The sequence below is a fragment of the Fistularia commersonii genome, chromosome 1, assembly GCF_037954325.1.
Source record: "Fistularia commersonii isolate RoL2024-O1a breed Wild chromosome 1, RoL_Fcom_v1.0, whole genome shotgun sequence".
Taxonomy (NCBI): Eukaryota; Metazoa; Chordata; class Actinopteri; order Syngnathiformes; family Fistulariidae; genus Fistularia; species Fistularia commersonii.
The window spans coordinates 28789631-28813634 of NC_141284.1; the positions used below are offsets into that span (position 1 = coordinate 28789631).

At 43.9% G+C, this 24004-nt stretch overlaps 1 protein-coding gene across 1 annotated transcript; it reads left to right on the plus strand.

Annotated features, from left to right (window-relative positions):
- The first annotated feature begins 6704 nt into the window (after window positions 1-6704).
- On the plus strand, window positions 6705-15054 carry slc2a1c (solute carrier family 2 member 1c). Its single transcript, XM_086162628.1, has 10 exons — window positions 6705-6773; window positions 7190-7288; window positions 8693-8853; window positions 8934-9174; window positions 10618-10780; window positions 10872-11056; window positions 12675-12776; window positions 12885-12986; window positions 13419-13622; window positions 14425-15054. Exons 1-10 carry the CDS (start codon window positions 6759-6761, stop codon window positions 14602-14604), a joined length of 1452 nt encoding a protein of 483 aa, XP_086018754.1. The 5' UTR covers window positions 6705-6758; the 3' UTR covers window positions 14605-15054.
- The last annotated feature ends 8950 nt before the right edge of the window (window positions 15055-24004 follow it).

Here is a 24004-nt window from a genome sequence, read left to right on the forward strand (position 1 = left end):
GCTCCATCCAATTTGGTACGGGCCGAAAAGCGGGCGGCTCGGGGGAAACCATCGTTGGAGTTGAAGGTCCAATTAAAGGTGGACCGCAATCAGCGCTAATGGCTTCCATGTCCGAGCGGCGAGGAAGAAAAAAACAACTGCAAAGAGGGTGAGATGCCGGGATTTACTGATGAGACTTCAAAGGTGCGGATGTTGTCAGTGCGTGATGGGAGGCGGGGGGGTTCGGGGGGGTTTCGGGGGGGGGGGTTCGGGGTTTTCGGGGGGGTTTCGGGGGAGGTATCACCGATGAAATTGGGGCCAAGAGGCAGCTGCAGTACATCTGTCTTGTACTGACACATGTGGCATTTGACTTCCAGTGTGAAGTTCAAAAGAGTTTTATAATGACGCAGCTGCTTAGGGATGTACGTGTGTGTGTCTGTGTGTGTGTGTGTGTGTGTGTGTGTGTTAGAGCGTGTGTTTTCACTTTTGATGAGGGTGGGGTAGAGGGCTGGCAACTCGCCCGAAAGGGGGTTTCACAGGTGAAGCCTGGAAAGCCGGTCCGGACGGATGAACAAAACCCCAAACATCATGAAGTTACTACTAAAAATATTGTAATTAGCGTGTTATAAACCGAAGCGACGACAGGAACGAAGCAACCGTGATCCATCCGGACGTGTCGCCGGGTAGAATAACCATCTTTTTTTTTTAAACTTTCCCACATTTTCAGAGTGATGAGTCACTTTTGGCCCCCCCCCTTCCCTCCGTGTGCATTGAAACACTTAGAAACGGATCAAAGGCCATTAGCGGTAATTGGAAAGGCCCATTAGCTTGTGCGTTAGCGGCGGGGAGGGGAAGGCGGCGTGCACGCCGCTCGCCATTTGTGCGCCCGGAGCAGCACCTGCCCGGCAGCCGGGGCGCAGGGTCAGGGAGCCGCCTGCCGGGAGGCCGGGGCTCAGGGGTCAGAGGTCGCGTTCAAGACCGGCGTATCCACGCGCTGATTGAGAACTCAGCTGCGGCGACAGGGCTCACGGCTGGACGACGCAGCTCGGACCCCGTTTTATGCGTTCGAATGTTAGCATTTGTATAATACGCTGCTCAGAAGAACACTAAAATAACACGTCCTGGATCTGAACGAAGGAAATATTCTTAGGAAATGATTTGCCCTTTACATCGTTGAATGTTTCGACGACGACGTCACGTAAAAACGATCAATGGAAATCAAACGTATGAACCCTTGGAGGTCTGGATTTGGAGTCACGCTCCGAATGATCGTGTAAAAACACACTCCAGGCTGATCCCACGTCGATGTTTGTCCTTAAAACGAGTCCAAATGAATCCAGGTGGACAGTTTGTGTGATTGACTTGGTGTTACACCGTGTTGTTGAAGTATTCCCTTTATTTGATGGAGCAGTTTATATGTATATAATCAAATCAAATCTACCGTTGTTCAATAGAATCAATGAATAAACACAAAATATCGCGAGTTTTGGACTTTGAGAGACCAACTCCGTAACGTCGGAGGGGAAAGAACGGGCCTTGTATTTCTTTAAAAGTAACAGATCGGCTCTTCGTCCACGTAAGGAATGGAATGAAACCATTGGTTTAATATGTTTCTGTTCTATTTTTATTTTAACGACTCCGCCGGGCCGTTAACGTCAGCCGATCGTGGGACGGGAGACAGCCGTGACTCACCCGCGACTCATCGGGCCTTTTCAACTGGCGTCTTAAATGATTTGTTTTTTATCACCACCCTTTGGGACGAATCCCAACCCACCACCTTCGCGTTTCAGGGCATAAACTTGTTTTCAAACACGAAGCGGACGACATCCTGACTCACGCTGGAATTTTGTTTTGATGTCACGCGGTTTGGTTGTGGACGAGCACGGACGAATTCACCGGCACAATGAGAAACACATCTAGATTAATATGTATCCGACCGGAGGTTATCTTTTAATGATAATACCAGCGGACAAATACATGGCAATAGCCAAAATGCTACAGTACTAGCTTTAATATTCATTGAAGAAATGCCAGCGTGTCTGGAGGTTCTCAGCCATCCGGGTCAGGGGGAATTCTTGTCGCAATCTTCTTGTCTTAGCAACCGGACTTAAATTTCTTTCTTATGACCTATGGGGAGTTTCTGAATACAACTGCCAAATTTTTGGGCGGGCCCAAGTTATGTAAGAGGAAGAGTTGATGTGCAGAAACTAGTTGTGAGGAGGTTGTTCTGCTAACGCGGGTGTTGTTGGTTGGGACAGAAGGGCAACTTAGTGGGATGACCTGGACTAGAATGTGAAAAGGTAAAGCTAAAGGAGTGAAACCCGTTGGATCCCATGAACTGAGGCTCGTGTGGACGTTACCGAGGGCTGCTTCCGGTGGTCCTTCCTGGTTGTTTGGAGGGTGCAGAAGGTCCTGGTCCCAGTAGGACGTTTGTGAAAGCTCATGTCTGAGGCTCCTCCTCTGTTCACAGATGGTTTTTCTGTTTTGACAAAGGTGGCTTCTTTGACTCCGCTCTCCAACCATCTGTCTTATCTTGCCAGAATATGGACATTGGTGTCTTCTAACAACGGCCCTTGTCCTTCAGGTGGAGGTGGACCGTGGAGTCCTGGACCATCTGTTGGTGCAGAGGTTGTTTGGTCTCTCCAATGTAGACGTCATCACAATCCTCTGCAAGTGACAGCTCACACCACGTTCTCCATCTTGGTGCCGAGAACCTACAGGGTACCCGTGGACTCTGGGGCTTCTGTGGGTAGAAGAGGGCGAGGAAGAAGGCGTGTTCAGAAGCAAGAGTGAGAACAGGAAAGCCAACAGGCTGAGAACGAGAGTGGTGACTATGAAGATTGGGAAGATGACAGGAAAAGCAAGAGAGTTAGTTGACAAGATGCAGAGAAGGAGGGTGGATGTACCAGGTGTCCAGGAGACCAGCTGGAAAGGTAGCAAGCCCAGAATCTTAGCGGCAGGTTTTAAGTTGTTCTATCATGGTTTTGATGGGATGAGATATGTCAAAGTTATCTTGAAGGAATTGTTCTGGAGGTGCAAAGACTGCAAGACAGATCGGGGAGTCTGAGGCTAGAAGTTGAAGGTGTGATGCTCCATGTTGTCAGTGGCCATGACCCACAGGTGGGATGGGAGTTTGAGGAGGAGAAGTTCTGGAATGAGTTGGATGGCGTGATGCAGAATATCCCCATAGATGAGAGAGTGGTCATTGGTGCAGACCTCAGTGGACATCTTGGTGCAGGAAAGATTTGATATCCAGGATAGGACTGCAGAGGGACCGATGGTGGTAGACTTTGCAAAAAGGATGGAAAGGACAAGAGTAATTCATTTTTGTCCAGAAGAGGCAGGAACATAAGGTAACCTATAAGAGCAGAGGTAGGAGCACGCAGGTAGACTACATCTTGTGTAGACGAGCTAACCTGAAGGAGATCAATGCGGTGGTAGGTGTTGGGAAATCAGTAAAATAAGTGGAATTCAGCTTGGGCAAACAATATGATGAAGAAACAGCCGCACACACATGGACAGTTTAGAAGGAGAACATAACAGAACCTGGAAACTGGAGAACAGAAGTGCTCACACTCAGATAAGTTTCCTCCTGACGTAGTAAAAAAAGTACATGCCGGAGGAAGACATACTCAAGGACCCTTGGAGGGAGCTGACGTTTCTGGATCGGACAAAAAAAAGCAACATCTTCTCCTCAGATGATCGTGAACCAATCAAGATTGCGGAGAATACCAAAAGAGGGAAAATAACTAAACTGAAGTCTGATCTGGATCCAGTTGTGTCTTCCTTCCGGATCTGAACTACGCAATATAGGTGAGAGTGTAGCCAGGCGTGGGACGGTGGTCCTGAGGATGAAGCTGGTGACACAAGGAGGCGGGAAGGACGTGCAACATATTTGGGTAAATAAGAGAAAGAAAACTTTGAAAAGGCTGATGAATGGGTAACATGAAAGAGAGCGTGGGGTAGAGGAGGTGACTGTCAAGGACCACAAAGAAGCAGAGATTAGAAACCTCTTTCTTTCTGTCTCGCTAATCGAGAGTGCAGTTGATTAGCGATCCATATGAGATCTGCAGGTCGAGCCACGTCTTGTAATGGCAATAGCGTTGCAGGATCTTGGAGAAGAGCGTCAGGGATCTGCTCTGAGCCCCCTCTGTCGGGGTTTGGCTTTCGGCAAGTGGTCGGTGGTCGGCAGCACACCTGTCGTTGATTGTCGTACGTCCGGGGCGCACACCTGGTGCTCATTACTGCCAATCAGGGAGAACTTGAAAGCTGAAGGTTGCAGCTGCCTGGCTGCCAGGCCTTTCTCTGGTTTGGAGTCTTAGTTAGTGACAACCGCAAAACGACGACGCCGGCTCGTTTGCGGCGGAGTTGGACAGTCCGACAGGTGAGCTTAGCTGAGACTCTCCATGGACTACGATGTTTGCAGATGATGTTGAGATCTGTAGCGGGAGCAGAGATTTGTAGCGGAGGTACATCTTGAGCGGTGGAGTGGAGGTATGCTCTGGGAAGGAGGGGATTGAAAGTTACACCCAGCATGACAGAGGATATGGTTGTGAAGGAGAGGAACCCAAGTGGAGGTGTGGGGCTACAGGGAGTGGAGATCAAGAAGGTAAAGGGTTTTGAATACTTTGGGCCAACACTTCAGAGAACTGAAGAGTGTGAACAAGAGGTGAAGAAACGGGTTCAAGCAGGTTGGAATGGCTGGAGAAAAGTCAATCAGCCAGAATGAAAGTTGCACCAGACAGTGGAGAGAGCAGCCATGCTGTGAGCTCTGCAAACAGGAAAACGAAGAGGGACGCCACAGGTTAGATGTTTCAGAGATGGTTGGGTTGTGCAGAGATGAAGGAGGGTGAATCATCCCCTACGTCACGGGTCGGCAACCCGTAACGCCCAAAGAGCCATTTGGACCCGGTTTCCTCGGAAAAGAAAACACCGGGAGCCGCAATTACTTTTTGACGTCTAAAATAAAGGTACCGCTGTATATATTGCTTTTTATCACCTTTACACTTTGTGTAAACAAGTGTGTTGCTTCTGAAATTCACAAAGTATTACAGAGAAAATTCAATTTTATTTATGTAATGAACTCATTTTGGGCTTTCAGAGCGTGTAGCACAGCCTTGACCTGAATTTTAAAAATAGATCAGGAAAAACATCACTGTTAGTAAACCATAAAAAATAAATATTTGCAAAATATCTTCATAAATATATATTTTACCTGGTTGATGGGACTTCTGCTCCTGAACTCCTGCGCACAGCATCTGCACATCGGGACTTTACCGGCTTCCGCCAGTGTGACGTTATTTTGAGCGCCGAAAAATAATAAACATAATTTAATATTTCAAGATCACAAAAATCTTCCAACTTAGAAGTAAAAGTTCAAAAGGAATTAACACAAGTGAAATATACTTCAATTAAATATTTATCATTTCTTTTCCCAAGCCACTCGGAGCCGCGGGTTGCCGACCCCTGAACTAGGAGGATCAATAAAGTTTCTTCTAGTGGTAAATGGATGCTGGAATTAGAGGAAGACCTAAGACACGCCTGATGGACGTCGTGAGCGAGGAGGATCCGGAGAACAGAGTTAGATGGAGAAGGTGGATCCACCGTGGAGACCCTGAAGGGAAAAACCCCAAAGAAAGCCTTAAAGATGGCGCCCAGCAGGAGATCAAGCCCCGACCACAGAATCTGCAAAATGAGACAACCCGGGAGAAGATGGGAGGTTACCATCATACCTTGGTGAGAGGATAGAAGTTCCGATATGAGGACGGGATAAGAAGAGCTGGAGGACCTCCGTGGTGACCTTTTGATGCGTCGCCCAAAAAATGTCCTCCAAACCATCCCAGGAATGATCATCTCCGCCGGCAGCGACGGGCCAGCGTGTGAAACCCGTGACGCTTCAAATTATCAGCGCCGTGCGATGGGCGTCGCCCTCCAGGACCACCTTCTCCGTCCACAGCTGCCGACACGTGTCCCGTTCGGCGGCGGCGTGACACGGCGGTGACGTCATTTTTCCTAAAAAACGACACACACACACACACACACATCCAGAGTTCCGAGAAAGTTTTTTTTTTTTTTCCATGACAGCGAGGAAGATGTTGACTGGCGACTCCGCAAACATGCAAGTAAATCACACCTCTGCGTTATTGCCAGAATAACAAGTGTATTCCTGGAGCGAGGGCCGGCTGCCGCCCGGTGAACTGATCCCGGATCAGCCCGAGTTGGGAGGCCGCCGGCCGCCGCGACCGCAGGAGGCCCGACGCTGCCCTTTTTGTCACGGCCGCCACAAATTCACCAGCCGGGTGCGACTTCATCAGGCCGACCCGTCCAATATGCGAGCGTGTGCGGTTTCCAGTGTCGGCGCGTTCAGTCCGGGAAACGTACGCGGGGGATCCAGACGGGATCTGTTGAGGATCCTGGTGAATCCCAGCTCTGCACGCGTGGCAACGCAGACACTGGTATGTAACCACGCTGCCCGGCTTCTCTCTTTCTATTCCACATTTGCAAAAGGTGTTCCGCCGTTCTGTCCGGACAGGATGACACTTCTCATTTACTTAAACTGGATTTACACCTTCGGATCTGATGCAGCCGATGCTCTGCGGACGAACCGATGCAAGTAACCGCCTAGCTTTGGGCTCCCTCGTGTTTTTGGGAGCAGGTAAACGAAATCCATTATTACTCTTCTGGGGTCATTTTTGTTTTTTTTGTTTTTAAATCCAGCAGTTTGAAGTCAGAAGAAAATAAATGCGCCTGCATCTTGACAGTGATTCTCAGCCGAACCCATGGCGTTGCAGGAGGTTTGTTTTTCTTTAAACACTCGCTGGGTTTCACAGAGCTGACATGATGCTAAAGTTACATCAGCTAGCAATTGTAGCTACATGCTAGTAGCTACAATGAGATAATTCATGTAGTATGAAGATGTGGGTGATTTTTCATTTTACTGTGTATTTGGAAATCTGGATTATTGTCTTGGGGAGGGGGTTAGCATAAAAGTAGTAGGTTTTAAACTAGTAAAAAGTAAAAGTTCTGGGTTGGCGTGTCCATCGAAATACGAGTGATGTTGTGCTTCTGAAAGGGACTTCTCGGTATCCATGTGGCTTCGCTTCAAATGCTCCCTTGAACTGTAAAAATAAGCTGCGGATTTTAGTTTTTAGAGACAAAAATCAATAAGCGGCGTTTGTCCTGACGCGTGTCCTGTCGTCCCACATGACAGAGCCACATGACGGCCACCCTCCTGACCTCCGTCCTGGCCGCCGTGCTCGGCTCCCTGCAGATCGGCTACCACACCGGCAACATCAACGCCCCCGCCAAGGTGAGCGCCACCGCCTCGTCCGCGACCCCAGAAGCTCCGGGCGGCGTCCCATAACCTTTTTGCGGGAATTTGAAATGACTCCAAGCGTTACCTCAACGCAACCAGCGAGCGCAAGCTGAGCGCTGCTAGTTAGCTTAGCATAATTAACCGTGGGTACCAGAAGAGGTGCACGTCCCAATAATAATCCATGTTGATCTGCGTGGGGTTAATAATCTGAAATCTTGTCAAATTCGACGATTCTCCGGTCGTCACAGCAAGAAGGTGACTTTTAAAGTCAACGTTTTAATGGTTTTTGACTTTGGCTGGGGATTTGTGTGTGTGTGTGTGTGTGTGTGTGTGTGTGTGTGTGTGTGTGTGTGTGTGTGTGTGTGTGTGGTTATTCCCCAAGCTAAGCAGCTCACTGAGAACAGGAAAACGTCCATAATGGGCCCCCGCTCCTTTAACGACGCTCAAATGTCAGCGCTCGCTTTTAAGTTCATATTCGTGACTAAAACAAACAGGATGCACATGTAGAATCCACCACATGAGACAAAAAAAAAACAACCAAAACAAAACCGTGAAATGCAGATTCCACAAAGAAAGCTCCGCGACGGCATCGGCACGACAGCGGCGTGGAACGCGGGCCGGCCGATGTTGGGGCGATAGGTTACCCGGAGGCCGCCCGTCAGTCATGTGGAGGGGATTCGGGAAACGCCGTCAAACAAACATCTCACAGCTTCTATAAAACCCAGGATAAACTTTGACAACTGATTGAAACCCTGAGGCTCCGGCCCCCCCGCCATAGTTTTTTCCTTTCCCCTTGCAGATCTGCTTCGGCCTTGACGTCCCGCATTCCTCGTGCGGCGCTCGGTGGCGTGTGAAGCCGCCGAGTTCGAGTCGACCGCGAAACTGCACCGGTCAGACAGGCCAGAGGGCCGTCATCCAGATTTTTGTGGATTGTATTTATTTTTCTCAACGTTTTGTTTTTTTAAAGCTACCATTTCTTTTTGCTTCAAAGTCAAAACCGGGCGTCTTTTCTTTTGGGTGTTGCTGGTCTTGTCTTCGCTGTCCGGGGGAAAAGGACTCGTAGGAATAAGAACAACTTTATTTATCCCGAAGGAAATTGTTGTGCCAGAGTTTCAATTAAAACATAACAATAATAAATAATAGTAGGAAGGAGGGAGGATAAGAAATGCAAATAAAACTATAAGACGTCACCTGAATGTGTTGTTCCTTGGCGGTCGCGTGAGCGAGAGGTGTCGGAGTAGGTGGCTTTCATGTCATGCAGGACATTTGTGGTCGTCCTCAGAGGAACCATCTCCGCCATCGTTGCTGTCCGAGCTGGTCTGACTAGGAACGGATCTGCACGTCGTCCGTGCGCGTCACACGGTCGCCACCCTGTTATGACACTGCTTTCCTCTTCAGATCATCGAGGAGTTTTTCAACCAAACGTGGAGAGCCAGACACAACCAGACCATGCCGGACCACAGCCTGACCCTGCTGTGGTCCTTCTCCGTCAGCATGAAGGACTTCGGGGCCCTGCTGGGCTCCCTGGGGGTCAAATACCTGGCCGATTCCTACGGAAGGCGAGATTTTGCTTTAAGTTTTTCTTCAAAAAAGCAAAAATCTCCCCAATATCCTCTGGTTGAATGATCCTCCCCTGCAGGCGGAACTCCATCCTGATCGTGAACGGGCTGTCGGTGATGGGGGCGTGTCTGATGTTCGCCTCCAAAGCCAGCGAGTCCTTCGAGGTTCTCATCTTGGGGCGGCTGGTCTTTGGCCTGTTCTGCGGCCTGGTGATGAGTCTGAACCCCCTTTACATCCAGGAAGTGTCTCCCACCAACCTGAGGGGAGCCTTCGCCACGCTCAACCAGGTCTCCTTCGCCACCGGCATCCTGGTGGGGATGGTAAGGAAAGCGGGGTGTCGCTGCGCGGTGACGCCGTCACCGACGTGTGTCACGTGATTACATGCTAGAGGCTTGGAAGAATCCAAACACCTGAAAGAGAAAAGATTTATTTGACCGATCACGCAAAAAATGATGCTAACCGGTTGGCATCTGGAGACTAGCCTAGCTTTAGCTTGAAACGCCATGCGCGTTATAATATTTTTTTGTGTAAAACAAATTTTCTTTTCCGAACATTTTTGGCGTGCGGATTTTTTGAAAACTCTACGAAGTGGACTTTATTTTTGTGTGTGTGTGTGTGTGTGTGTGTGTGTTTTTCTAGCTAAAGGATTACTTTAATCAGATTCATCTCTGGGTCAATTTAGATTAATTCATTTCCAGTCATAAATTGTTTCATTATGTTGGTGTTTGGACTCAGGGTTGATGGCATGACAGCAGGTGTGTGTGTGTGTGTGTACACACACTTATTGACTTGTGTCCAAACTAAGGGACAGATATGATGTCCAGATGACAAAATGGGGGAAAAAAAAAAAGTTATCTTTAGCCGGCAGGCTGCGGCAGCAGATCGTGTTGGAAACCTGGACGCGCACGTGGGGGGAATGATGGGAATTGGAGTCATTGTGCGCGCGCACATGGGTTCATTGTGTTACCAATTTTGATAAAATTGCGCATCAAATCTGGATGAACACATTCATTTTGACGGTTCTATTTCTAATAGGTAACTTAGCCAAGGTGGCACGGCAGCGCAAGAAGCTCCGCGGTTGGATTCTGCTTTTTTGTATGGAGTTTGCGTGTCGCCCTCCGTGTTCGGTCCAACACGTGTGTGTGAACGGTTGCGTGTCTGTAAGACTGGCTGGCGACCGTGTGTGTGTGTGAGAACACACACTTCTATGACTCCTATGACATGGCAGGAGTCACCAAAACGCTCTCTGAAGTTTCACTGTTTCAGTATCACATCCAGACAGGAAGCTTCCTTCGTGTGTGTGTGTGGATCGTGTGTGTGTGTGTGTGTGTGTGTGAGAAGCAGGTTGTCAAACCTCAGAACAGGGTGAGCCGGATGAAGGAAACTCCGCCGTTTCCAGCCCATCTGACGCTCCCGTCCGTCACCGTCACAGACGGAAGCAGAGGTGGTTTCCCAAAACGTTGGTCCGTGATGAAGGCGTCTGCAAACCGTCTCACCAGGCCTGAACCCAAAACACACTCCGGCCTGCGTGTTTTCTGGTGAACCCGGCCGGGGGATTCGGGCCAAACCCAGACATTGTTGGACACGGACGTGCGGAGATTTATTTTTCTTCGCAGGAAACAAAAAAAAAACCTCATTTCAAATTTACAATTACACATTTCAAAAGGCGCGTTTTTTCACCGGGATATTTTTCTTTCGCGCTAAAAGCCGTTGAAGTTTTGCCCCCAGAAATGCGATGTTGTGTGTTTCGGCGTCCGTGGCAGGTGGCCGGCCTGGAGACGGCGCTCGGCACCGAGCGCCACTGGGCCATGATGCTGTCCCTGTCTCTGGTCCCGGCCCTGGTCCAGTACCTGGTGCTGCCCTGCTGCCCCGAGAGCCCCCGCTTCCTGCTCATCAACAGAGGGGAGGAGGACCGGGCGGAGGCCGGTGACTTGAGCCTTCACATCATTTTCCGTTTCATTTTTTTTCTTTTTAAAACGATGGGATCGATCACCGGCTCTGTCCGAACCCCCCGCAGCCCTGCTGAGGCTGAGAGGAGCCTCCGACCAGGTGCTGGCCGAGCTGGAGGAGATGAAGGAGGAGGCCAGGCGCGTGCAAACCGGCGTCACCGTCGGAGAGTTCCTGAAGAAACGCAGCTACAGGCAGCCCATCGTCATCGTCCTCATCGTCAACCTGGGCAGCCAGCTGTCCGGCTTCAACGCCGTGAGTCCAACTCCATTTGAAATGAAAAGAAAAAAAAAAAAAAAAGCGTGAATTTTTCAGGAGTTCTTCAAAAGTGCAGCTCGTTCATTTGATGTCTTTTTGCAGCGCGTGCTAAATTAACGGTAAATTATTCAGCCAGCTCTTCCTGAAACTACGGGAAAGACTCAGGGCTTTCCTTCAAAATAGATCTTTTCAGCGTCCAATCACAACCCGGTCGTCTCAGGACACTTTACATTACGTTTGGCAGACGCTTTTATCCAAAGCGACTTACAATAGAGGACATAAGGACTGCAAATAACACTTGCAAATACAAGATGCACAGGAAATATACTGCTCAAAAAAATAAAGGGAACACTTGAACAACACAATGTAACTCCAAGTCAATCCCACTTGTGTGAAATCATAGTGTCCACTCAGGAAGCAACACACATTCATTTGGACTTGTTTTAAGGACATTACATCAAAGTTGGATCAGCCTGGAGTTTGTTTTTACACTTTAATGTTGAGTGTGATTCCTCATCCAGACCTCCATGGGTTGATACAATTGATTTCCATTGATCATTTTGGTGTGATTTTGTTGTCAGCACATTCAACTGTGTAAAGAGCAAAGTATTTCATAAGAATATTTCATTCATTTAGATCTAGGATGTGTTTTTTAAGTGTTCCCTTTATTTTTTTGAGCAGTGTATATGGAACAGTAAGCTGGGGTTAGTGGCTTTTTTTTTTTTTTTTTTGACAAAGACGTACACACACACACACACACACACACACACTGCATCGCCTAACTTTGTGCCTAACCTGATCTGGGGCAGCTCAAGCATCAGCGCAGTAAAAAGTCTTGAAGGAGAAAAGTTTTTACCTGTTTCTTGAAGGTTCTTCCACTTCACCCGTGGAAGGTCTGAATCACACTTTAACTTATTTATGACCAAGTTCTTGGTGACAGCGACAATGGGGGGGGAAGACCTGCCTTTTGTAGAAACCTGGGACGGATCCCGGAGCAAGGAGGACGTCCTTCTGTCTCCACCGGTTGGGGTAGAAAGAGAAACCCGTGGAAAGCATGAACGCAGCTTAGCATCAACGCTAGCAGTTTTAGCTGCTATGGGAGGATGATAGCTTTCATATTCACGTGCATTGTGATTCAGAACAGAGTCCAGAAGACTAGCATTCGACTATCCACTGAGTAACTAAATAACTATCCAGAGACTTGCTGCAGCATACCGGTCTAGTAGTTAATTATCGTGAGTAGAAGTTCATCTACTTTAGTGTGCAGGGTGAAACTAGCTTGTTGTGGTTCTAGTCCTTGTTGTGATTGGCCCGTCAACTCGGGGCGTGTCCAGGTGTATCCCAGTCTCCCGGCTGTCGGAGATCGACCAACATTAGTGCTTCTCGGTGCGGTAGATCCAGGCCAGGCCTCCGGGGAGAAGACGTGAGTCGATGAAAGGTCAGAGGTCGAGAGAATCGCATCATGGAGATCTCCGCAGATTGAGCCGTGGCAGCAGAAGCAGGAGGTTAGCGTAGCTTAGCTAGAAGCTTTCTGCAAAACCTGCTGGCTCCCAAAGCGATGGCGTCCGAGATCCGAACGGAGGACAGAGACTCTTTTCCTTTTCTTCTTCCCAAGATCATCAATTACTCCACCAGAATGTTCCAGGCCCGCTTCGACGAGGCCAAATACCTGACTCTGGGCGTCGGCGCCGTCAACGTGACCTTCACCCTGGTGGCGGTAAGAGTGCTTCTTCACGGCGCAGGTCCAAAGTTGTCTTCAGAACCCAGACGAACCTGCGAGGGACGGGTTTGGAAGTCATTTCTTTTTTGTTTGTTTCTCCCCCAGTTCTTCCTGATGGAGCGGGCAGGGAGGAGGAAGCTCCTCCTGACGGGTTTCATCTCCATCGCGGTTTGTAACTTGCTGATGACCGTCGGCGACTCGCTCATGGTAAGAGCGGCGGCGGTTTCGCCAACCCGTCTTCCCGTGAATTGACCTCATGAGCGAACGGGGCTCGATTCCTGCCGAGCAAACCTGGACGCCGTGAAAAGCCAGATACATTTACTTTGTGGCCAAACGGTGGAGCTGCAGCTGCAACACGAGCCCTCTGATGCACGTGGACGGTTTTACTAAGTGGAGAAAGAACGGGCTGAAAATCTTTTTTTAAATGTCTCCCAGGTTTGATTCATTTAGTTTGACGACGGCGTTGAGAGAGTGGACAAATTCCACCTCCATCCAAGCTGTCCAGATGTTTGTTGATGTGTTAGTGATCTTCACAGGAAACGCCTGCTAGCTCCCTGCTAGCTCCCTGCTAGCTTCCTGCTAGCTTCCTGCTGGGGCGTCGCCTTGAACCCCCCTTGTGTTCCTGGCTGTGCGTTGCAGCTGGTGGCCCCGGGTCTGCGCAGCCTCCACGTCCTGCTGGTCTTCTGCCTGATCTCGGCCTACGAGCTGGGCCCGGGCCCCATCTCCTGGTTCATCGCCGCCGAGCTCTTCGACCAGTCGGGCCGGCCCACCGCCATGGCCTTCACCAGCATGCTCAACTGGGGGGGCAAGTTCGTGTTGGCGCTGCTCTTCCCTCCGCTGCTGGTGGGTGAGAAAACCAAACTCTGAGCGGCGGCAGGAGGACGGGGAGTTTGCTTTGAGAGGTTCGGCGGCGGCGGCGGCGACGGAGCGGCGGCCGTCAATCTGTTAGATTATACACCATCAGATGTAGATGGCGGACGGAAGTCTGGTTTTCTGCACAGAAAATCCGTCAGCTTGAGAAAATACACTGCTCAAAAAAATAAAGGGAACACTTAAAAAACACATCCTAGATCTAAATGAATGAAATATTCTTATGAAATACTTTGCTCTTTACACAGTTGAATGTGCTGACAACAAAATCACACCAAAATGATCAATGGAAATCAATTGTATCAACCCATGGAGGTCTGGATTAGGAATCACACTCCAAATTAAAGTGTAAAAACAAACTCCAGGCTGATCCAACTTTGATGTAATGTCCTTAAAACAAGTCCAAAGGAATCTGTGTTGCTTCCTGAGTGGACACTATGATTTCACACAAGTGGGATTGACTTGGAGTTACATTGTGTTGTTCAAGTGTTCCCTTTATTTTTTTGAGCAGTATATTTACGATTTTGAGTTGGAAAAATGTGTCCGCCATGGAAACCAAAGTCGACCCAAACGTCGTTTTCTCTCCTCCGGTGTCTTCTGGTTGAACTTTGACCCCGCCTGCCTCGCTCTGCTCCTCCTCACCTTGACTGATTTTTTTTTTTTTTTTTTTTTTTTTCTTGTTCCTATATTTGAAAGGTCACATCCTAACTCGACTCCTGACCAACTTTGGTTTACTGGAGCGTCAGTAACCGTTGTCCGGCTCTCAAACCCACAGAAGCTGTGCGACGCCTACGTCTACCTCCTCTTCATGACGGCGGCTCTGGCCGCCTTCGTGGTCACCTGGCTGCGACTCCCCGAGACCAAAGGCCGGACCTTCGACGACATCGCCGAGGAGTTCCGCGGGGCCGAGGGGATCCTTCTGCACGACAAACCCGGGTTCAACACTTTCACCTGATCGGCGGCAGAGGAATGAAAAATGGGCGGCCTCGTCTCTGACATGAAGAATAATATCTGTTGTATTTAAAATGTGAAATGGTTGAAATCAAATGGTTAAAATCAAGCGAGTGACGGTAAAATAAGTATAATGTGACACTGCATGGGATTTTTTTTTTTTTAGTTGTACAAAATGTCATTTTCCCTTTTATATTTTAATGCATGCATATGTGTGTGTATAATACACACACATAGACGATATAAAACGTCAATTTTGACAAAGTACTTTGTTTACTACGGTAAATATAAAGTGCCGAAAAACATCTGACAAAGTACTTTGAACATTTACTTTTGTCAAAAAAAAAAAAAGAAAAGTCTGACAAAATAATTTGAAAGTTGATTTTGGAAATTTAAAGTTGCGAAAAAACATGATAAATGGTGACAAAATACATAAAAAAAACATATACACGTAAAGCAGTAAAAAAATAATGTTAAAATCATTTACTTTACAAAATGTAAAATTGTGAAAAAAAATGTATGACAAAGTACTTTGAATGTTTACTTCAGTAAATGTAAAGGAGTGAAAGACCATTTGACAAAGTTCTTTGAACGTTCACTTTCGTCAATAAAAAAAAATCTGGAAAAATACTTTGACATGTTATTTCGGAAATTTAAAGTTGCAAAAAAACAAACCTAAATGTTGACAAAATACTAAAAAAAAAATTATAATATATATATATGTGTGTATATATATATATATACATATATATGTGTGTGTGTGTATATATATATATATGTGAGTATTGATATACACACATATATGTGTATATATATATATATATACATTCATAGTACATTTTCAAAATATCTTATTTTTTTCATTTTATATATATACATACATATATATATATATACACATACATATATATATGTGTGTGTATATATATGTGTATGTATATACATGTATGTATGTATATATACATATAGATGTATATATATATATATATATATATAGTCGTCTGTCGGTGCAGGACCAACCAGAAAGCACACCTTTGCAGGGAATGAGATATAATAAATATGATTTGCAATAAGTCTCGTACAAACCTGTTTCACATTCAGGGGCGGAAAAGACAAACTTTATCCACGGGTTTAATTGTAAAGTTGTAAAACACTGCCATTCAGTGGACAAGGTGGGCATGATTTTTACATTTATTGTTTATTGTTTTGCACCGAGGCTTTTCTGAAATGATTATTTAAGGCTTTATAGGTATTAGGTGAAGAGCGGGTTTGTATTTAGTTTCCGATACAGAAAATTCATTTGGCCTTATTTCGATTACAATTGGCAGATTTTAGAGAATACAAGGCGAGTTTTGTCAGTCAACGTCCCTCTCCAGTCTAAATAAGCACATATTGTTCTTGTCTTGTCACACATTCACCAAAACACCTGAACAAGAACCACGTTTGCTCATTTATCAGTTATACCTTCAGTCATTTGCTGTATTTTTTTTTACTGGAATTTTAATTTATTTATCGAGTCATTTATTCCTTTTTGATGAGGGTGATTTTCAATGGCGCGCAAAACTACTGTTTATGAAAAAGCTTGATTGGCATTTATTCCCGCATCTCTTATTTCATGTCTCGCGGTCGCCTTGACGATGACCTTGTCCGACCTCTGTTTTCAGATGCGTTGAAATGAAACGTTTCCGAGGCGACGGACGTGCGGTTTGACGCCGTTTTGGGCGGGTTTGCGTGGAATTGGGCGGGATTTAAGTTGCGATCAGACTGGAAACCACCTTGTGCAGCAACAATGGCTGATCTGAGCGGCGCCGTCAACACGATCCTGGTTTTTGTGTACTTTCACCTGGCGTGCATTCGCGGTGAGTGATTTCTCCACAGAAACAGCCTAAATAACAATCCCATCCTTCAAATGTCTTTTTCTTTCTTCACAGCTGAGTCTGCGGGCGACGGCGTCTTTCAAGAACCCGCCTCCATCATCGGGAGAGTCGGCGAGAAAGCGTCCGGCGAGATGCTCTGCTCCCACACCAAGTCCAACCACGACAACATTCTGTGGTACAAGCGAGACTCGAAGGGAGCTCTGCTGTTCCTGGGCTACCTCAACCTGGGGTTCCCCAACCCCGAGAAGGCGGGAAAAATCGACTTCGGCGGGGACGGACGCAAACGCTCCAACCTCACCGTTTCCAACCTGACGCTGGACGACAGCGCGCTCTATCTGTGTGCAGCAAGAATACACAGTGATGCAGGGCCGCCGCCGCGCCGCACAAAAACACTCACAAAACCTGCGTGTGGTAAGACAGAACACCTGCAGAGAAACCACACACACACACACACACACACACACACACACACACACACACACACACACACACACACACACACACACACACACACACACACACACACACACACACACACACGGCCTCTGACTGGGACTCTGGGAATTGATGAAAACTGAAAAAACCTAGGCCAGACCCTGGTGAACTTCATGGAGGTGTATATATTATACTTATAAAAAAATGGTAAATATATATTATAAATAATTCATAATAATATTTTTGTTATTTTATTCATTTATGTTAATTTTGGCATTTTCCTGCAGATACAGAGGATGATGTTTAAAGCAAAAAAAAAAAAAAAAAAAAAAAAACAGACCCTGGTGAAATTCAAAGAGGTGTATATATGATATTTACGTATTTATAAAATATATATATGTAAAAAAAAATATATATATATATATGATTTATTTATTCATTCATTAATTTGGGCATTTTCTGTCAGGATACAGTGAAAGAGGATTGATTAGTAATTGGTGATCAAAAAAAAAAAAAAAAAAACAGAAACCCAAAGAGTAACTAACTGTATCCAGATATATGGAGAGAATAGGGAAAATTGTGTCATTAAAATAAAAAATTAAAAAATAAAACATGAAATCCACATTCAGCTCATATTCATTATTGATGACATATCAATAAATATTGATGCTCATATAAGTTTAAAGGGAACAGTTAAACCTCCGAAACCAAACCCAGCGCAGGGGAGCGACTCATGCACGCTTTTATAAGATAAGATAAGACAAAATAAGATAAGATAAGATAAGATGAGACAAGAAAAGATGAAATAAGATTAGACAAGATAAAATAAAATAAGACAAGATAAGATAAGATAATACTTTATTGATCCCCAGAGGGGAAATTGATAAGAATGTTGATTATCTTGTTAACAATACAATTATCATCACAATGAATTATATACATAAATGCTGCTTTGCAAAATCCCCCCAAACTCTCAATGGTTCAATCAATGCCTCTATTATGCAAATCTATAAAAATAGTTCAACATACCCCAAATTTTTTTAGAAATATATCAGAATTTAATTTATTATAGACCCCTGTTTATGTATCCCTTTACGTATTTATCCATCCATATTTTTTTTTTGATTACTGTTATTTCTATCCCGTTATCTTATATTTTAGCAGAATAAATGTACCTTTATGAATATATAGGAGGTGTGATTATATTTCTTCTAGTTCATGCAAGAACTTGATTCGTGCAACATGAGAATGTCATTAAAGGTCAATAAAGATAAATGTATATATATATATAGATATATATATATATAGATATATACATAATATGGGTGGAGGAAGAGCCGGACCCCCGATACATCAATATTTACACCCAATACTTCATCTGTCCACCATCTTCTGGATCTGAGCTGGACACCTGCAGACTGAAGGTCTTGACATTTGATGTTAACTGAGAATTGTTCTTATCAGCGGCGGCGGCACCTGGAGAGGTTTTATTCGTCATTCGCCATTCTCATCCCCTTAGTTTGACCCTGGACTTTAATTTATAAGGTAACACGTCGCCCAATTTACATCCGAAACAAATTACAAATAAATACAAAAAACCCGAACTGTTATATGATTGGCTATTGATTTACATTCGTATCACAACATTTGAGCTTTTCTATTTTAAGAGTTCATAATAGTTTTAATATTGGAGGTGATTTTCCAAGTGTGTTTAAAAAATGTTGACTTGTTTGCGCGCTGGAAATGTTAAGGTTGGCCGGTGAAGCAGTTCCTTGGTGTCGCGGTCATCACGTCTGCTTTACACGCAGAAGGTCCTGGGTTCGAGCCCCGGTGGAGCCAGCTCTCATTTAACTGAACGTTCTCAGCTTCTCCTGGCCTGTTGAGGTGTAACTGCTCCTCAGCCACCTTCACTTTATCCAGGATGAGTTCAAGTTTCACAGCAATGTGTAGAACTGGATGTGACAAGACATTTCCTCTGTGAGTCTCTTTGGATAAGAACGTCTGCCGAATGATTGGAATGCAAAAAAAAAGTGATGCGGTGTTCCCTGCTCCTGGTGGGAAGGTAAAGATCATTTATAAATCTTTCTTGCTCAACAAGAAAATCCAGGATTGAACCCGTGATCTTGTGATGTCCAGTCTGATGTTCTACCAACTGAGCTGTTTCATCTGAGATGAATGTGGAGGGAGGAGGCGAAGTGATGATCTCTGCAGGAAGATGCTGAGGTTGGAGCTGCCAGACGGAGTAGAAGAATGATTTTTAGGACTTTTCTTTCAAGGTCATTCATTTCACAAGCGGGCCTCCCGTTGGTACAAACACCAGCAGGGAGGAAGCCGCCGCCGCCGCCGCCTCCAACACCTGAACCCCACGGAGAACGCAGAGACTGGTTTGGTTATTGCATGATATTGCATGAGTCTGAGTGTTTTAATCGGTGTTAAATGAACAATTCGGGGTGGAATGAATGCAGTTGTGAAGCCAGAAGGAGTTTTTTATTCTTTTGCATCACTTTGTACACAGGCTTTTTTTTTTTTTTTTTTAACCCATGACGATATTTTGTTATTTTTATTGCTTTTACAGCAACATATGCATTAAAACCAGGAATCCTTTTGTAAAAAAAAAAAAAAAACAACTCGAATGTGATGAAAAAGTAAACAAAGTTTGACAAAGTACTTTGAATGGCTACTTTAGTCAATGTAAATTATTTAAAAAATAATAAAAGATTGAAAAGGTGCTTTTAACAGTTAATACATTGAACATTTACTTCAGGAAATGTCATGTAGTGGAAAAAAGGCTGATAGGTGTTAAAACCAGGGTACCTTTTGTAAAAAAAAAAAACACTCAAGTAATGAAAAAATAAAAAAAGTCTTACAAAGTATTCCTTGAATGACTATTTCAATAAATGTAAATTTGTAAAAAAAAAAATGTATACATTTTTTAACTCATAACAGTTTCTTAAGAAAATGTAACATTATAAAATAAATGAAGTGGGTAAAACAACGATGAGCGTTTATTTTTGTGAATGTTAAAAAGTAGAGAAATAGCTTGACAAGTACTTTAGTAAATGTAAGTTGTAAAAGAAAAAAGTCTAAAAAAGTACTTAGAGGGCTTATTTTATCAAATGAAAAGAAGTGAAAAAAAATTTGATAAAGTACTTTGAATGGTTAGAAAATGTAAAGTCATTAAAAGAAAGTTTAAACTTCAGTATTCGTGGAAATAATGTGGTCTTAAAACTTTGTTTTTAACGTCAGCGGCGTCGACGCAATGCGCCTTCGCCTCTTCGGCGCCTCATTTTGACGGCAGGAAAAAGTTAACGGTTTTCGGGAAGAGATCGATTCATCCTGAGATACTGGGGGGAAAAAAGTCCGAATTCGGGGACGTCATCCCATCATCCGACCCCGACCAGCAGCTGAAAGTGTGGAGCCCATTTCTATTAATCTGTTCACACTCAAATAGACACTCAGAGGTCTGATGCAAAGACAGAGCCAGTGGGAAAGAGCTTTGAGAGATCGGTTTTGAAATAAGCAAAAATATAAGTACTTTAGTAAATGTAAAGTACTGAAAAATCATTTAACAAAGTACTTTTAACGGTTACTTTCGGCGATAAAAAAAAAAAAAAAAGCTGGCAAAATACTTTGAAAGTTGATTTTGGAAATTTAAAGTTGCGAAAAAACAAAATAAATGGTGACAATATACTTAAAAAATATATAAATGTAAAGTAGTATGTAAAGTTGTAAAAAATAAAGTTCACAAAATAATTTACTTCACTGCGAAAAAACAAAATAAATGGTGACAATATACTTTAAAAACATGTAAATGTAAAGTAGTATGTAAAATTGTGAAAAAAAAAGTTTGACAAAGTACTTTGCGTGTTTACTACAGTAAATGTAAAGTACCAAAAAACATTTGACAAAGTACTTTGAACGTTTACTTTTGTCAAAAAAGGCTGACAAAATAATTTGAAAGTTTATGTTGGAGATTTAAAGTTGCAAAAATACATAATAAATGGTGACCAAATATATTAAAAAAACATCTAAATGTAAACAGGTAAAGTAGTATGTAAAGTTGTAAAAAATAATGTTAAAATAATTTACCTCACTAAATGTAAAATTGTGATATTAAAATTGACAAAGTACTTTGAGTGTTTACTTCAGTGAATGTAAAGGAGTGAAAAAACATTTGACAAAGTTCTTTGAACGTTCACTTTCGTCAATAAAAAAAAAAATCTGAAAAAATACTTTGAGATGTGATTTCGGAAATTTAAAGTTGCGAAAAAACAAACAAAAATGTTTACAAAATACTTTTAAAAAATAAAAGAAAATAAATATAAATATATATGTATGTATAAAAATGAAAATATTTAAATATAAAAAAAAATTAAGTTTTTTTTCAAAAAAATGAAGATATTTTGAAAATGTACTATGAATGTTGACTACAATAAATGTAAAGTAGTAAAAAATGAAGTTGACAAAATAATTCACTTTACCAAATGAAAAATTGTGAAAAAAAAGGTTAGACAAAGTACTTTGAGTGTTTGCTATGTTATATGTAAAGTAATGAAAAAACATCTGACAAAGTATTTTGAACGTTTCCTTTCGTCAAAAAAAAAGGCTGACAAAATAATTTTACAGTTTATGACAAAGTATTTTGAATGTACATTATTTACATTATTGCATTAATGAGATGAGATGAAAACAACTTTATTTATCCCGAAGGAAATTGTTGTGCCAGAGTTTCAAGCAAAAACATAACAATAATAGATAATAGTAGGAAGGAGGGACAATAAGAAATACAATGAAATAAATAAAATAAAAAATACAAAAAATTTAAATAAATAAAATATAAATTGTCATGGTTAAGGCATTATTAATGCATTATTTATTTACGTTATTTCATTTTTTTAAATTATGACGGTTGTCACAGAAGGTTCAGCTGCTTTTAATCGACCCAATATAAACATTTAAGTAGAAAAAAGGGGAAGAAACTTGTTCATCTCGTCTGTATTTGTGGTTTAATTTTCCAGCTTTTTTTCAATCCTGCTTTTTATTCCACACGTTCTTTTTCTTGGTTTTGTTGCGCAATTTCTAAATACACCTGATGTCAGAAGGCCTTGGTCTTTGTCTTTAGTTGTATGTGAGAAGCTCTGGAAGGGCAGTGGAGATCCACAGCGCTCAGGCGTCTTCAGGTATTCTGAAGGCTCCAGTTGGTCGCTTCAGTCGGAGCGAGGAGGATGTGGTTCGAGGAGCTCCGGCGGCATCGGCGCGTCGAAACCAGACATCCTGCCTGACGCAGCTGCAAGCAACAGCTCAGGGAAAACTGCTTCGTGTTCCAACTGAAGCGACGAGACAAACCGTGGCCGTCGACCTTCGGGGATTCTTACAACACCATCTTCTACGATTCATCCTCGTGAACTTGAAACCGGTCATCCCATCATCTGACAACCGCAACATTCATAGCAACTTCCAAAGAATCTTGAGGAAATGGATGGTTTATGCGGTTTACTGTTTGACTTCAAGTTTTTGCAGTCATTCATTTTAAGTCTTACGTAACACGTTGTTGTCTTGGATGCGACGCAAACGCACAAGTTGAGATGGTCGCGTCTTTGACGTCACGGCAGCGGCTGAAATCCCATATTTACCGTCCGCTGTTGCTTTTTATCTTCATTATCTGTAGCGGATTTCCAGAAAGACCTTCTACGATATGTGTTCTGGTCTGGTGTTTCTCTTGGGTTTCCTTCAGATCCCCAGCGTCCGAGGAAGGTCCACATTCACTTTCAAGTTGCTTGAATATTGAGCTCTATCTTCAGATCTTCTTCTCCTTTGGTCTTTTCCCTTCAGGGTCTCCACAGCCAATCCATCTTCTCCATCTCACCCTGTTCTTTGGATTCTCCTCAGTGATACAAACTACCTTCATATCCTCTTTCACGACGTCCATCCATCTTCTCCTTGGTCTTCCTCCAGACCCCTAATTCCAACGTCCAACTCCCAATATATTCCTCTGTCCATAACCCAACCACTGACCTTCTCTCCAAAACATCTACCATGTGTCGTCCCTCTGATGGACTCATTCCTGATCCTCTCCATCCTGGTCGCTCCCAAAGAGAACCTCAACATCTTCATCTCTGCAACCTTCAGCTCTGCCTGCTGTCTTTCGGTTGTTGTCAGTGTTTGTAGATCATCTCACCACGTTCTTGTCCACCTTTCCTTTCCTTCTGGCTGATAGTCTTCTATCACATTGAGCCCCTGACACTTTTCTCCACCCATCTCAACCTGCTTTTGACGTTGAACCAGAGGTTCCATCTTATGGCCTAAAAAAAACCTCAAAACAAGCTGCTGGACTTGACAGGAAGTTCAAGACATCAGTTTGGCTTTTAGTGAGACCAAATACGAAGCTTTTAAAGCCTACAAACAGAGTAAATATATCCTCCAGGGATGATGAAGATGGTGAAGATGGTAGAGATGTGTCTCGCTCAGCTTGAGATCACAGCACGGAGACGCAACACCACCTTCTTCTTTTGGCTCATTAGTTTCTGTCCCACAAACCAGGGGAAACATCTGACTCAGTTGAGTTACGATCCACGTTTCCACCACCTCCACCAGGGGTCGGCGACCCGCAGCTCTTCCGTCTTTACACTGCAGATCCGAGCGGCTCGGGAAAATAAACTATAAATATTTAATTGAAGTGTATTTCATTTGTGTTGATTCCTTTTTTTAACTCTTAGTTCTAAGTTGGAAGATTATTGTGATCTTGAAATATTAAATAAAATTATATTTATTATTTTTCGCCGCTCAAAATAAGCCGGTATACCCGCCAGCTGGTAAAGTCCCGATGTGCAGATGCTGTGCGCAGAAGTTCAGGAGCAGAAGTCCCATAAACCAGGTAAAATAAATATTTATGAAGATATTTTGCAAATATTTATTTTTTATTGTTTACTAACACAGTGATTTTTTTTCTTGATTTATTTTTGAAATTCAGGTCAAGGCTCCGCTACACGCTCTGAAAGCCCAAAGCTCAAAATGAGTTCATGACATAAATAGAATTTAATTTTCTCTGTAATACTTTGTGAATTTCAGAAGCAACACACTACACACTTGTTT

Coding starts and splice junctions, on each gene's coding strand:
- slc2a1c (XM_086162628.1), top strand. Junction 8,854..8,933: donor CTGGCCGATTCCTACGGAAG/GCGAGATTTTGC, acceptor CCTCCCCTGCAG/GCGGAACTCCATCCTGATCG. Junction 9,175..10,617: donor CCGGCATCCTGGTGGGGATG/GTAAGGAAAGCG, acceptor CGTCCGTGGCAG/GTGGCCGGCCTGGAGACGGC.